This window comes from Microtus oregoni, unplaced genomic scaffold (assembly GCF_018167655.1).
Source record: "Microtus oregoni isolate MIOR12 unplaced genomic scaffold, Mior012 000015F_ref0000493, whole genome shotgun sequence".
Taxonomy (NCBI): Eukaryota; Metazoa; Chordata; class Mammalia; order Rodentia; family Cricetidae; genus Microtus; species Microtus oregoni.
The window spans coordinates 43,225,316-43,239,362 of NW_024543074.1; the positions used below are offsets into that span (position 1 = coordinate 43,225,316).

Genomic DNA, 14,047 nt, shown 5'->3' on the forward strand with positions numbered 1-14,047 from the left:
CTGCAGTAAACTTTACTGTGCCAGTAAAGTTGCCAATGGACCATCTTGCTTCCAGTCGTGATTCTAGGGAGAAAAGAACGCAGGATTGTGCTGGTTTTTGAATTTTTATTTGTTTATTGAGTCAGGGTATCATGTAGCCCAGGCTGGCCTTAAACTCCTAAACCTTCTTTCTGCCTCTATCTCCCAAGTACTAGGACTAGATCTTTATGCCTACCATGCCTGGCTTTATGCAGCTCTGGGTCAAACATGGGGTCTTATTGCATGGCAGGTAAGAACTATACCAAGTGAGCCACATCCTTAATCCCAAGATTGCATTCTTTTTTTTTTTTTTTTTTTTTTTTTTTTTGGTTTTTCGAGACAGGGTTTCTCTGTGGTTTTGGAGCCTGTCCTGGAACTACCTCTTGTAGACCAGGCTGGTCTGGAACTCACAGAGATCCGCCTGCCTCTGCCTCCCGAGCCAAGATTGCATTTCTTAATGAGAAATCATCACAGCTGCTGTATAGGTGGGACTAGAACCCATGTCTTGAGTCTTAGGTTGGCATCTCCCAAATGATGCCTAGAAACTGAACCAAAGACACCATGGCTGCAGGAGGTGTCACAGCGCAGGCTGCTCCAGGGTCCCTTGTGGCTAAGGCTTCCCATTCTGCTCTACCCTACATGTTCCTTCTCTCCTGCAGGGCGTCGGCACAGATGAGAAGTGCCTCATTGAGATTTTGGCTTCCCGGACCAATGAGCAGATGCACCAGCTAGTGGCCGCATACAAAGATGGTGAGATGGGCGGGAATGACACTCAGACTGCAAGGATGGGGACACTGAGACTACCCATCCCCCCTCCCCCTGACCATCAGTTATCCACCCACTCACCCATCTATCCACCCATCCTTCATCACACTGCCCATCCATCCAGCATCTGTCCATCTATTCTCTCATACGTCCATCCACCCCTCATCCACCCACTCACTCATCTGTCATCCATCAACCCATCCATCTACCCATCATCCATTCCCTCATTCCCCACCCATTCACTGTCTACCCACCATCCATCATCTATCAACCCATCCATTACCATTCATCTATTCATCCAACGTCTGTCTACCCACTGTCCATCTGCCTTCTGACCCATCCGTCTGTCTGACCATCCATTTACCACCTACCCATCCTTCCATCCATCAACTACCCACCCATCTATATACCATTTATCCATCCATCCAACACCCATCTAACTTCCTGTTCATATACTCATCTATCCACCCATCCATCTACCCATTTACTCATCCATATCCATCTTCCCATCCATATATATCTCTATATCTATCCACTGTCCTTCTGTCTGTCCATGCGGTAAGTACCTGTTCTGTGCTGGACAGTGTACAGGTTCTCAGGAGATGGTGATAGATAGAAGCAGTGTAGTCTCTATATCTGGAACTTGTAGCCTTATGAAATAACAGTGAGTCTCAGAGAAAAATAACAATGACACGGTGGTCAGATTTTATGAAGGAAATGAACAGGAACCAGACATTCCCAAGAGAGAACCTATGTCAGAAAACCTGTCTCAGGAGGCAGTGAGGAACTTGTTGTATGGAGAATGGGGTGACAGATGGTCCTTCTGGCGGAAGGAACAGCGGTGTGTAGAGTCCTGTGCAGCAGTAAGTTAGGTCGCCCAGATGAGGCTGGAGAGGACTTTGTAGCCAACAAAGCACTGATGTTTTGCTCAGAGTTCAGCAGCAAGTCAGCCATGTTGCAATCAGATATGAACTCTATGACAGTTGTTTTGTTGCTGGGGGTAGAAGACCCCTCTGCCCAGGTGAGGATGATTATGCAGTAAGATGGTACAAGGGGACGGAAGGAGAAAGAATCCACTTCCTAGTATCCTAGTACTAGTGGCTGGGAAGAGGCATTTGGCCATAGTAGCCATGCAGACTGGATTGGGGTGTATAACAATAGCTAATCATATGGGGGCGGGGGGACAAAAAACCTCAGTTCTGGATCTTGGAAGTTTTGGGGGGATGAGACTAGAACCCTTGTGTTCCTTCCACAGCCTATGAGCGAGATCTGGAGTCTGACATCATTGGAGACACTTCCGGCCACTTCCAGAAGATGCTGGTAGTGCTGCTTCAGGTGGGTCTATGTGCAGACATGTGCCCCTCCCTACAGCTCGCCCCATGGGAGTCACAGGCTCCTTTCACTGATTCTCAAACAAGCGGCCTAGGAGGACTACAGGGTGTAAGGGCCTCCTCTAGCTGTGCCTCCATCACTGCCCATCCCCATTTCTTTCATCCTTTGGAGCCTGAGAGGCCACTCTGAAGCCTAGGCTTTGTCTGCTGGTCTACCCTTGTCCCAGTGCCTTGCGTTACACAGGCTGTGCCCTATGGAGACAGATGCCTCATTCACATACTCCTTTCCCTCCTCAAGTACCCGCAAAGGGAGAGACCTGCCTGCACTGCCTCCCCTCTGCCAAGCTCTAATCCTCCAGCTCACCCGAGGGCCTCTAAGGAGGCTATAAACTATGTTGCCATGACCAAATCCAGCCTGCCATGTTGGGTTGCCTTTTTTTTCATTTTTTTACATGAAAACAGCCAGACATGATTGTGTGTGCCTATAATACTGGCGTTGGGTGGGTGGAGACAAGAAGATGAACTCAAAAAAATAAATAAATAAAAATAAAAAATAAAAAATAAAAAAAAGAAGATGAACTCAAGAAGAGCTACGTGTGACCTCAAAACACAAAACAATGGCGGCCGGAGAGATGGCTCAGTGGTTAAGAGCACTAACTGTTCTTCCAGAGGACCTGGATTCAGTTCCCAGCCCCCACACGGGGCGTCTCACTGCATGGAACTCCAGCTCCAGGGGATCTGACAGGATACCCTTTTCTGATCTCTGCACACGCCTGCACTCATGTGCGCACACCCACTTAAACAGTCAAAATCATATATACATAATTACAATCTTAAAGAGCAGCTTTATGTTTATTAATAATACCCAGAAATGGAAAGATCCTACCCAAAAGCCAGATTTCTGTATTCTTTTGATTCGTAGAAACTATGCATATATGTAGTGGCTGGAGAGCCTACCCTGCTCTGTCTTCTCGCTGCTTGGCCCTATGAGAATCTGTGACCACAGACACCCAAGGGACAAGCATTGCATTGTTGTGACTGAAATGCAGTCCCAAGGTGCAAACTGTCTGAAGCTTTGCACACGAATCAGACCGCCTCTGTTCCTTCTTGTCAGTCCCTTCCCCGTTATATAGCGTTTTCTCCAGTCCACCCCCACCTTACCATAGCAGCCTATACTCCATGTTAACCAGCCAGGTAGTTATCAGGATTGGGCAAGTGTGACCTTTGCCCCCTTTTCAAAGCCACGTGTTCTGGAGAGGAGATTCCTGCCCCACATCCTAGAGTCAGGGATGTTGCTTCCACATCTCAAAAGTAAGTCACTGATTGTAGGCTTGCTGACTCTGCCACAGTCCCTGAGAGAGTTGAGGGCTGTGAAACACTAAAACACACAGCACCAGAGGAAGAGGCCAGCTTCAGACTGTGGCATTGCTGGGAGTAAAGCCCAGCATGGCTAGCCCAGTTCCCGTCAAGTACCTTCCCATTGCTAAGCTACTCTATTGGGTGGGGTCCAGGACCTGGGCAGTGCGATAAAAGAATCAGGAAAACTGGTATTTCACAGTTTGAGCATTCAGACCTTAGAATGCAAGTCACAAATCCTCAGGGGTAAATTCTTGGGTAAGGGGGGTGGGAGACCCTGGTATTAGCACATGAATGTGTAGCTCTAGGCGGGACTTGATTGTATGCCTAGAATTCCAGCACTTGAGAGGTAGAGACAGAAGGTTCAGTGTACGTTCTAGGCAACCTGGTCTACGTAGTAAGTTCTGGGTCAGCCAAGACTATATATAGTGAGATCCTGTATCATCCTTTACCCCTTGGGCATTGTCATGAAGTGGCCTAGAGAATGCCAGGACCTGTGGCCTTGCCATCTAAAGCTCTGTCTACAAAGTACAGGACTTTTGTCTGCCGCCCTGGGATGGAGGTATCAGAAGGACCTCAGTCATTCCCAGGACTCCTGTTTGGTCAGGGAGAGGCTCCCTACAATTCTCTACAAATTGAACACTGGGCTTTTCTCCTGTTCAGTCGCTCTCCTGGGCCAACCCCTGGCTCCATACATTGGGAATACACACTGCCTTGTCTCTCCATGCAGGGAACCCGGGAGAATGACGATGTTGTGAGCGAGGACTTGGTCCAGCAGGATGTCCAGGTAAGCCATGTTGATGGAGGTCTCTACGTCTCAGTCAGGAGCCTTATGGAAGGGGAGCGGCCAGGGGCTTTGGGGTCGGGTAAAGGTGAAGTCTTTTATATCAAGCACCAGGAATCCCTGAATCACAGCTTGTTTTTCATCAGAAAAGGATTTCATCAGAAAAAGAGATGCAGGTTTATTTTAGAGGTAGCATGTATGAATGAAGTCAGAGAGTGTGTTGAAGTAAAATAGTAACTTGTATTTGAACCCCAGCACCTATGTAAAAAGTTGAAGACACTGCCTCAAAACACAAACAAACAAGGTGGACCATTTCTAAGAAGCAAAACCCAGGATTGATCCTCTGACACACCCAAACAAACATGCAGAAAGAGGAAATTATGGGAGCTTTGGAAAGGGAGAGAAGGAAAGAGCCATCTGACAGACCACAGGGGTAGTTTTGGAAGAAGCAGGGGGGATGTCTGATTCATCAGTGAAGGTGGAATGGGAGCTTCCTCAGACAGGAAGATGGGAAGAAAGGTTAAGAGGTCACCAGTAGCTGCCCTGTCCAGGATCAGGCAGTTATTCTGCGCCTGTCCTGTCTTCCTGGGTTTGTTCTTTCTGTTATGTCTCCCTCTCTTCTTCCTTCTCAGGACCTGTACGAGGCGGGGGAACTGAAATGGGGAACAGATGAGGCCCAGTTCATCTATATCTTGGGAAACCGTAGCAAACAGCACCTCCGATTGGGTGAGTTCCCAAAAACTGCAGCACCTCCTTGGGTGGCCCTGAAAACCCCTTCCTCTTTTCCTTTTCTACTGATGGTACACAAGAGCCACTTGATCTCCAAACCAAATACTAGCCCCGTTGTGGGTTGTGAGGTTCCTTACCTGAGTTATTACCAGGACAGTACTAGTAACCCTGTCTCAACCTGTATAGCAGACACGACACAACTCTGTCACCTCCCAGCCACCATACCGAAGTGCCAGCCCCAGCCTCCTGCTAATGTTTGATTCTTGGCCATTTCTCCATCCCCTTCAAAAGTCTGTGGTCTTTTGTTATTGCTGTGGCAGCCCTGTTAGATGGCATGGCATGTCTGTCTGTCTGCCTCCCTCAGTGTTTGATGAGTATCTGAAGACCACGGGGAAGCCCATCGAAGCCAGTATCCGAGGGGAGCTGTCTGGAGACTTTGAGAAGCTGATGTTGGCTGTGGGTATGTACTGAAGGCCACAATGGAGTCGGGGATGTCATCCCAGAAGTAAGGGGATTGGAATGAAAGGGATTCCCATGGGGTGGAGTTAGAGTAGAGAAAAGCAGGTGGTAGAGGTTTGGTTGAGCAGCATGGCTAAGGCTGGGGATGGGGAGGAACTCAGCCATAGATAGTGATGTCCTGTGTGATGAGGGTAGAAAACACTCACTTTAGGTTGAGATAATAGCCGTCAAAGACCTTGGAGGGTCTGCGTGCCAGGCACCACACGGTATTGAGTCTTTAGAGGGCAGGGGCCACCACCGCCATATTGCCACTTAGCAGGTGACAAACCTGAGTACATGGAGACTGAGTCCCTTGTCAAGGAATTGCTTGTAATAGATCAGGGTTACCTTGATTGTAAGGGAAGCCAGAAGCTGATGAGTCCAGATTCAAACCCAGGACCTCTCCCTAATATCCCGCTCAGCTGGGGCAAGTCACCTTGCCTAGAAGGGCCCTGGTTTTCTCATCTGTTAAATGAAGGCAGAGGGATGACCGGACTTACTGAGTTCTTTGCCAGTCTGATATTTTAAGAGTTAGCATAGCCAGGCCATGAGTTGGTTTGTTTTTGTTTTGTTTTTGAGACGTGATCTCATTTAGCCCAGGTTGACCTTGAATTATGAGTCAGCTGAGGCTGGCCCTTGACCACCTACCTACCTCTGTCTCTGCATGTGCGTGAGCACACGCACCACCATGCCTGACTTAGTTGGTGCTGGGGTCTTTGCCATTGAGCTACATGCCCAGCCTTGTTTCCCTTCTTTATTTATTTATGTACACTGCATGTATGGCTGTATGAAGATGTCAGGTCCACTGAAACTGGAGTTAGACAGCTGTGAGCTGCCATGTGGGTGCTGGGAATTGAACCCCCAGGTCCTCTGGAAGAGCAGCCAGTGCTCTTAACCGCTGAGCCGTGTCTCCAGCCCCCTTCTTTCTTACTTACTTTTATTTATCTATTTATTTTTATTTTTTTAGGCAGAATCTCCTATATCCCATGCTGGCCTCAACTCACCGATCCTCTTGCCTCCGTCTCTGGAGTGCTGGGATTATGTGTGCATCACTCCCAACCAATGCACACATGTACACACGCATGCATGTGCACGTGCGCGCGTGCACACGCACGCACACACACACATGCGCGCATATAGGCTTCACTTGTGTTTAAAGCTAGAGGTACTCTGGGGCTGAGGGCCATCAGAAACCAGGATTCTTCCTGCCTTTGAACGTGGTGGCCCCCAAGGGTTAAGAACAACTGGTAACATGTGTGCAATTCCCATCACTAGGGACGACTGCAAGTTTAAGGCCTGCCTGGGCTACAAGAGTAAATTTGCCCAGGCAATTTAGCAAATAACTATTTCAAAGTAAAAACGAAAGGGTGTAGGCTAGATCTCAGCTGTAAAGCACTTCCCAGCACACCCAGGTCTGGAAATGAAGGGGAAGGGAAAAGGGAGGGACCTAGTGAGCGAGCCCTATGGGTGCCTTCCCTTTTCTGAGGCATGGGGATAACTACCCTTTCCTCCTCTCCCTTTTCTCTCCCCTTCTCCAGTGAAGTGCATCCGCAGTACTCCAGAATACTTTGCTGAAAGGCTATTCAAGGCCATGAAGGTAAGTAGTCGGGATAGTAAGAATGAGATTGGGGGAGGGTAGCCTCTGCCCACGCCCTCAAGACTGCGGGGATTTTACCAAATCCTTGGTTTCCAGTGGCCAGAAAGAGCCTTGATTTTTGTTGCTGTAATAGAGTATTGTGACCAGGATTGGAGTAAGGGATATGGGGCAAAATAACAAAAAAGACCAAAATAAATAAATAAATAAATTCTGTTCAAAAGCAACTTAGGGGATGAAAGGATTTATTGCCTTATACTTCTAAGACACTGTCCATCACTAAGGAAAGTCAGGAAGTTAGGACAGAACTGAGGTAGAAATCATAGGGGATCTGCTTGCTGACTCACACAGGTTTGTGTTCAGCTAGCTTTCAGGAGGACCACAGGATGTGGGCCCAGCGCTCAAGAGGCAGAGGCAGGCAGATATCCGTGAGTTCGAGGCCAACCTGGTCTACAGAGCGAGTTCCAGGACAGCCAAGGATACACAGAGAAACCCTGTCCAAAAATCCAGTTAATTCATGAATTAATTAATAAGTAAATAAATAAATGGGTGGAGAAAGAAAGAAAGAAAGAAAGAAAGAAAGAAAGCAAGCAGAGCTAAGTAGTGTGTCCTTGCGTTCCCACAGCTTGGCTTGGTGGGACAGGAGGATCTGTAGTTCAAGGTCTTCCTGAACCTTGTCACAAAAGCACAAAATCAGGCTGACAGGTAAAGGTGCTTGCTGCCAAGCCCAACACTTTTGTTCAGTCCTTGGACCATCATGATGGGAGGCAAGAACAGATTGCCAAAGCTTGCCTCTGACTTCCATACACATTCCAAGCCAGGTGTGTACCCACACAAATAAATAAGTGTAATTTTGAAAGGTTTTATGAGTTGGAGAAATGGCACAGTGGCTAGGAGCACTTACTGCTTTCCCAGAGGACCTGAGTTAGGTTCCCAGAACCTGTATCAAACAGCTCACAACTGCCTGTAACACTAACCCAAGGGATCTCATAGCCTTTCTGTCCTCTGCAGTCACCTGCACACATATGGCATACATACAAGTAGATACATGAATGAAAATAAAAATAAATCTTTAAAAAGTTTTAAACCATAAAAATAAGTAACAGACCAGAATATTCCTATGTATGTATATCAGACCACTTTAGAAAACACTTCAGCAGCCGGGCGGTGGTGGCTCACGCCTTTAATCCCAGCACTCGGGAGGCAGAGGCAGGTGGATCTCTGTGAGTTCGAGGCCAGCCTGGTCTACAAGAGCTAGTTCCAGGACAGGAACCAAAAGCTATGGAGAAACCCTGTCTCAAAAAAATCAAAAAAAAAAAAAAAACACTTCAGCACAGTTACCTCTTCACATTCATAATGCTGTCCCTCTAGGCGTGTTCCAAAGGACAGCATTTCCCAGACTTTCTCTCATATAACACAGACACCTATGACATTTCCACGGCACAGTAGAGCAAATGAATGTTTGCTCGGGAGATCCCCAAGCGTGGGCTGTCCCAGCCCTTCTTGGCTACTCCAAAAGTGTAGAGCAGATGGTCAGACATTCGCCATGAGTGCTGTCCCTCATGCCCTCGTGTCCTCCAGGGCCTGGGGACTCGAGACAACACCCTGATCCGCATCATGGTATCCAGGAGCGAGCTGGACATGCTTGACATTCGTGAGATCTTCCGAACCAAGTATGAGAAATCTCTGTACAGCATGATTAAGGTGAGCAGGACCGGGGACGAGGTGGGCAGGGGAGCAGAGAAAGCATGGAGGCTGGAGCAATGGCTCAGCTATCAAGAGCACTGGCTGTTCCTGCAGCCAGGTTCAGTTCCCAGCACCCACATGAGGGCTCACAGCTATCTATAATTTTAGTTCTAAGGGATCAAATGCCCACTTCCGGCTTCCTCAGGCACTACACTCATATGGTGCACGTGCATACTTGCAGGCAAACACTCATACTTTGAAGTAAAAGTAAAGAAAACTTTAAAAAGTAAGGCATGAGGGCTGGAGAAATGACTCAGAGGTTAAGAGCATTGTCTGCTCTTCCAAAGGTTCTGAGTTCAATTCCCAGCAATCACATGGTGGCTCACAACCATCTGTAATGGGGTCTGGTGCCCTCTTCTGGCCTGCAGGCATACACACAGACACAATACTGTATACATAATAAATAAATAAATAAATATTTTTTTTTTAAAAAAAGCAAGGCATGACTGATGCTGCAGGGCTTGCAAATAGTCTTTAAGGGCCAGGGTGCTGTCCCAAGAGCAGTGGGTGTCCACAGTCTGTGCAGAATTTATGGAAGCATCCAAGTGAGCATTAATTAGGAAACGCTGGAGTCTGCTGGGTAATTAGTGCTATCTCAGGGGTGGCCGTCCCATGAGGCCTTGCCAAGAGATCATCAGACATAGTAGTTTTTATAAGCCCACAGGGGAAATGATCCAATTTGTACTCATAAATGGTATCCAGAGAGGATTTTTATGGGTATCATGCCCTGGACATTCCATGGGGAAATAAGTTTGGAAAAATCTAGAATAAGCTACGATGCTGTTGCACAGGGTCTTTTCCTGGGAACTTCTTATAACCATAAACATTTTGAGGCCCATTCCAAAGTCTCAAGGAATAAGACAACTATATCGTCATGTGGCTTGATCAAATAGTTGTTTGACTTTGAGCGGTTTCCCATGGGTTTGTTCATGGAACTTCCCTCCCATGGAATGTTTCCCCTGGATGTGCTGCACCTGGGACAGGGGAATGCCAGGGTCACGGAGAATAGCAAGCATCTGGGAATTCCATGTTTTAATGACATCGGCATGGCAGCGGATGGCTATTACTGGAAGTATTTATGCCTCAGGAAATGTGACAGACGACCTACTCTAGAGACTTGTTCCTTCCCGTCTTTCCCAGAGCGCTGATCGCTGGATAGTGACCCGCACTGTACTGTTTGGTGGCCTCAGCCACTGCAGGCAGGAGGAGAGGCAGGGCTGGTGTGAGTGAGTGCTCTGCCCACCCCTACTTGTCCCAGAAGAGCCGGGGCTATGTCTGAGGTCACCTTTCCTCTTCTCTCCCCAGAATGATACCTCGGGCGAATACAAGAAGGCTCTGTTGAAGCTGTGTGGAGGAGATGATGAGTAAGGGGGTTCAGGGCCTCAGGGTGGAAGGGTGGCCTGACTCTTCTGGTGACCGTCCCCAGTAGATGGGAGATTACATGACTCTGGGGCTCTTCTGAGGCTGGAGTGCCAGACGAGGGAAAAGTGGCCTTTGGCATTCCAGTCTCTGCTGTCATGGTGTGTGTGTGTGTGTGTGTGTGTGTGTGTGTGTGTGTGTGTGCGCGCGCGCGCGCTGAACAGGTGTAGTCTACTATATGTGGAACTCTCTGTTGTGTGAATCTAGAAGTCAGTCTGCTGTCTGGACCAGGAATTAGAACTCAGAAGACATAAGCTGGGCATGGTGGCACACAACAGAGGCAGGCAGATCTCTGTGAGTCCAGCCTGGTCTACATAGCAAATCCCTGGCCAACCAGAACTGCATAGTGAGACCTTGACTCAAAAGAGCTGGAGAAGAAGGTCTGGTGATGAGGATTGACTTGGCTTCTTCCTGTGACCACCAACGCTTTCTGTGGAGAGCTGGGGAAAGAGATGAGGCGGCAGAAGGGCTACAGGAGCCCTTCCTGGACTATTAAACTAGGTGACTATGTCAGGACATGACCTATTTATACACAGAAAATTGTGGGTGCTGTGACTTCCTTCTCCAGGGTTCAATGGCAAGTTAAAGAAGGGATATGAGAGCTTCCCATTGACTATGCTTGGGCCACAGAGGCCACAAATCCCGTGCCACACACACTGGCCCCTCACATGTCCAGGTGCCTTGAAAAAAGAGGTATGGGAATGATTCAACCATACCCCACTCTTGGCTTATTTGAGAGGGGATTTGAGACAGGAGGCACCCGTGCTATAAGGAAGAAAGAAGAGATTGAGGGACTGTCCTGCTTGGGCCTGGGACCAACAAGGCTGCTGGGGAAAGCCCCACTGCATAGGAGCTCAAGGGAGGATAGAAGAATCTCTGGACTAGAGGGTTTTCTGATGAACTCAGACTAGAGAAGTAAAGCCAGATAGGTCTGTGTTGTGTTAGGGTGTGTGTGTGTGTGTGTGTGTGTGTGTGTGTGTGTGTTGATTGTATGTGAGTATTGGGCATAAGAGTGTGCTGGACATGTGGGGTGTTGCCCATGATGACATTCCCTCCCATCCTCTCCCCAAACCCCTCCATTCCAGTGCGGCTGGCCAGTTCTTCCCGGAGGCAGCACAGGTGGCCTATCAGATGTGGGAACTTAGTGCAGTGTCCCGAGTCGAGGTCAGACCCTCCCCATTCCCTGCTTGACCTCTTTGATCACTGCCTTCCACACTTCTGCTTGCACCTTTCTCGCTGAGCTGGTTGACCCCCAGCTGCCCCCTGGTGGCCAACCCGCGCTGAGACGTCTTCCACCTGAAGCTTCCAGATTCCTGTCTTGGTTCTAACAGTCTTGGGAAGTGTTTGTTCTGCCTGCTCTCTACTAACAGGGCTTCCTCCAGTGAGACTGGGCTGGTTCCGTGGGAGCCTCTGCATCCTGGGCCTGGCAGCTGGGCTTCGCATACTGAGCTGCCCTCGGTAGAGCAGAGGGTACCCCTAGGATTCAGGGGTGTACTCCTAAGCACCCTCATACGGGCGGGTGCAAAGGACAGGATGAAAGGTTTCACAGAGGCTCCTGGAAAACCAATCTAGACACTGTTGGGTCCTCACCCTCCTCATGGCCTCTGTGCCTGAACCTTTCAAGAAAGGGGGTTATACATGGCGGTCCTGGTGGCCCAAAGGCTCTTGAAGTCTGATGCTCTACTCTTCCTTAAATTTGAAGGAGAACACTAGCACTGCAGGAGACCTCTGGTTATATATATGCTTCCCACAGCATTAAGTAACAACCACCCTCACAAAGAGCTGCCCCTTTTCAGTTCCACCAGCCTTTCTGACAAGTAAAATCAGCTTGGTGCTGTCCGAGGTGGCTGCCCTTAGTCACAGAGGCCTTAAGTTCAGTGCTTTTGGCAAGACCTGATGCTGCAACTGTGTTGTACAAGCTGGCTGCCCTTTTCCATAGAGAGCCAAGGGAGCTGGACTCAAGTTCTGTGGTCTTGGCAAGCAATACTGTCTTAAATTTGGTGACCTTTAATCTGCGTGGGGCCAGGCACTACATTTTTTGTTGTGGGTGATCACCTGTTAATGACATAGGATACATTCTTTCTAGATTGCGATAGTACATAAAGTATAAAGTTATTTTTATCTCAAAGCTGGGGATATAGCTCAGTAGTAGAGTGTTTGCCTAGCAAGCAGGAGGCTTTCAGCTTAATTGCCATCATGAAAGAATATCTTTTCTATTTATTTATTTATTTATTTATTATGTATACAATATTCTGTCTGTATGCCTGAAGGCCAGATGAGGGCGCCAGACATCTTTACAGATGGTTGTGAGCCACCATGTGGTTGCTGGGAATTGAACTCAGGACCTTTGGAAGAGCAGGCAATGCTCTTAACCACTGAGCCATCTCTCCAGCCCCCAGAAGAATATCTTTTCACCGATTTATTAATGTGTTAAGTATTTTTTTAAATGTCCGTTATGTGGCAGGCACTTGTTAGCACAAAGGATATAAAAAAGTATATATAAAAGTTTAAGCATGGTGGTGCATGCCTTTAAACCCGGGGCTCAGAAGGCAGAGACAGATCTCTATAAGTTCAAGAGCAGCCTGATCTAACTAAGTGTACTTCAAGATAGATCTGTCGGGGCTGAGATGTTGCTTAGTATGTTAAGCACCCCTTCCTCAAATTATTCTAAATAAAACTGTTTAAGCAAAGATCAGGTGTGATGGTGCCCACTTTATTACCAACATCCAGGGAGTCAGAGGCAAGCAGATCTCTGAGTTTGAGACCATGCTGGTCTCTTTAGGGAGTTCCAGACCAGGCAGAGCTACTACATAGTGAAACCCTGTCTCTATACAAAATAAAACAACAGTAAAACCCAAAAACCACTGAAGCGAAATTAAATAAAAAAGAAATTAAGAAATAGCAAATACAGGAAGCAGCATGAACGTCATTGGGTAATGACTAAAATTTGGAAACTATTCTGCTTCTGAGTTCTTTGGCCTCCTTACGGAGGAGCCATGTCTACATCAGCATCAGGGCACCGGGGCAGGGTGGGTGGGATGCTGAGGGGCCCCAGTGGAATGGTCAGTCTCTGGAGCTGGGACTGAGCCAAGTCCAATTGCAGGAGTTACCCCCTTTCCTGTCCAGCACTCACCTGTTTCCGGGCCTGAGACTCTCTGCTCTCTCAGCCCTGAATGGGCTTTGTCTGCTGTGCCTTCTTCCCCAGGCTGCTTGGCTTGGGACTCAGCCTGGAAAGCCCCTGCCACTCTGCATGTCCCTCTCTAGATCTGACTCCCCAGGGGCCTCCAGACACCTGCTGAGCCTCATTCTCCTTCTTACAGCTGAGGGGTACTGTGTATGCAGCCAATGACTTCAACCCGGATGCTGATGCCAAGGCCCTGCGGAAAGCCATGAAGGGAATTGGTAAGGATGACAAGGACCAGAGAAGGCCCATAGGCAGCAGCCTGGAAGGTTTGGCAGCAAGGGGCTAGGCAAAGGGAGGGTTGAAGCCTAGCTAGGCTCTGCAGGATGAGGAGGGGTGTGTGGGAGCTTCCTCCACCTCAGGTAGGAGGGAAGGATAGGAGAGGGTTTGGAATGAATTTGACCGGAGTATTTTATGGACACCTAAGTGTCTCTCCTCCAGTTTCTGAGCAGGAGCCTGGTGTGGAAGAAAGTACTGGCCATGAAACTTTAGGTGTTGACTCGGTGTGACTCTGGATAAGTCCTTAAACAGTTCTGGGTCCAGTGTGTAAAATGAAGTCCATTGACCTGAGAACTCAAAGTACCACAACTGTTGGCTCCTCCAGGCTGCGTTTGCTGACAGTGGGG

At 48.3% G+C, this 14,047-nt stretch overlaps 1 protein-coding gene across 2 annotated transcripts in view; it reads left to right on the forward strand.

The window, feature by feature from the left end:
* Positions 1–14,047, forward strand: part of Anxa6 (annexin A6) — a 53,490-nt gene that overhangs the window by 23,696 nt on the left and 15,747 nt on the right. For both annotated transcript variants that reach the window (XM_041664808.1, XM_041664810.1), the window contains exons 6-15: positions 678–768; positions 2,039–2,118; positions 4,201–4,257; positions 4,887–4,980; positions 5,348–5,443; positions 7,020–7,078; positions 8,657–8,779; positions 10,127–10,185; positions 11,326–11,404; positions 13,561–13,642. In XM_041664808.1, coding sequence (XP_041520742.1) covers positions 678–768; positions 2,039–2,118; positions 4,201–4,257; positions 4,887–4,980; positions 5,348–5,443; positions 7,020–7,078; positions 8,657–8,779; positions 10,127–10,185; positions 11,326–11,404; positions 13,561–13,642 — 820 coding nt within the window. The remainder of the gene's footprint in view (positions 1–677; positions 769–2,038; positions 2,119–4,200; positions 4,258–4,886; positions 4,981–5,347; positions 5,444–7,019; positions 7,079–8,656; positions 8,780–10,126; positions 10,186–11,325; positions 11,405–13,560; positions 13,643–14,047) is intronic.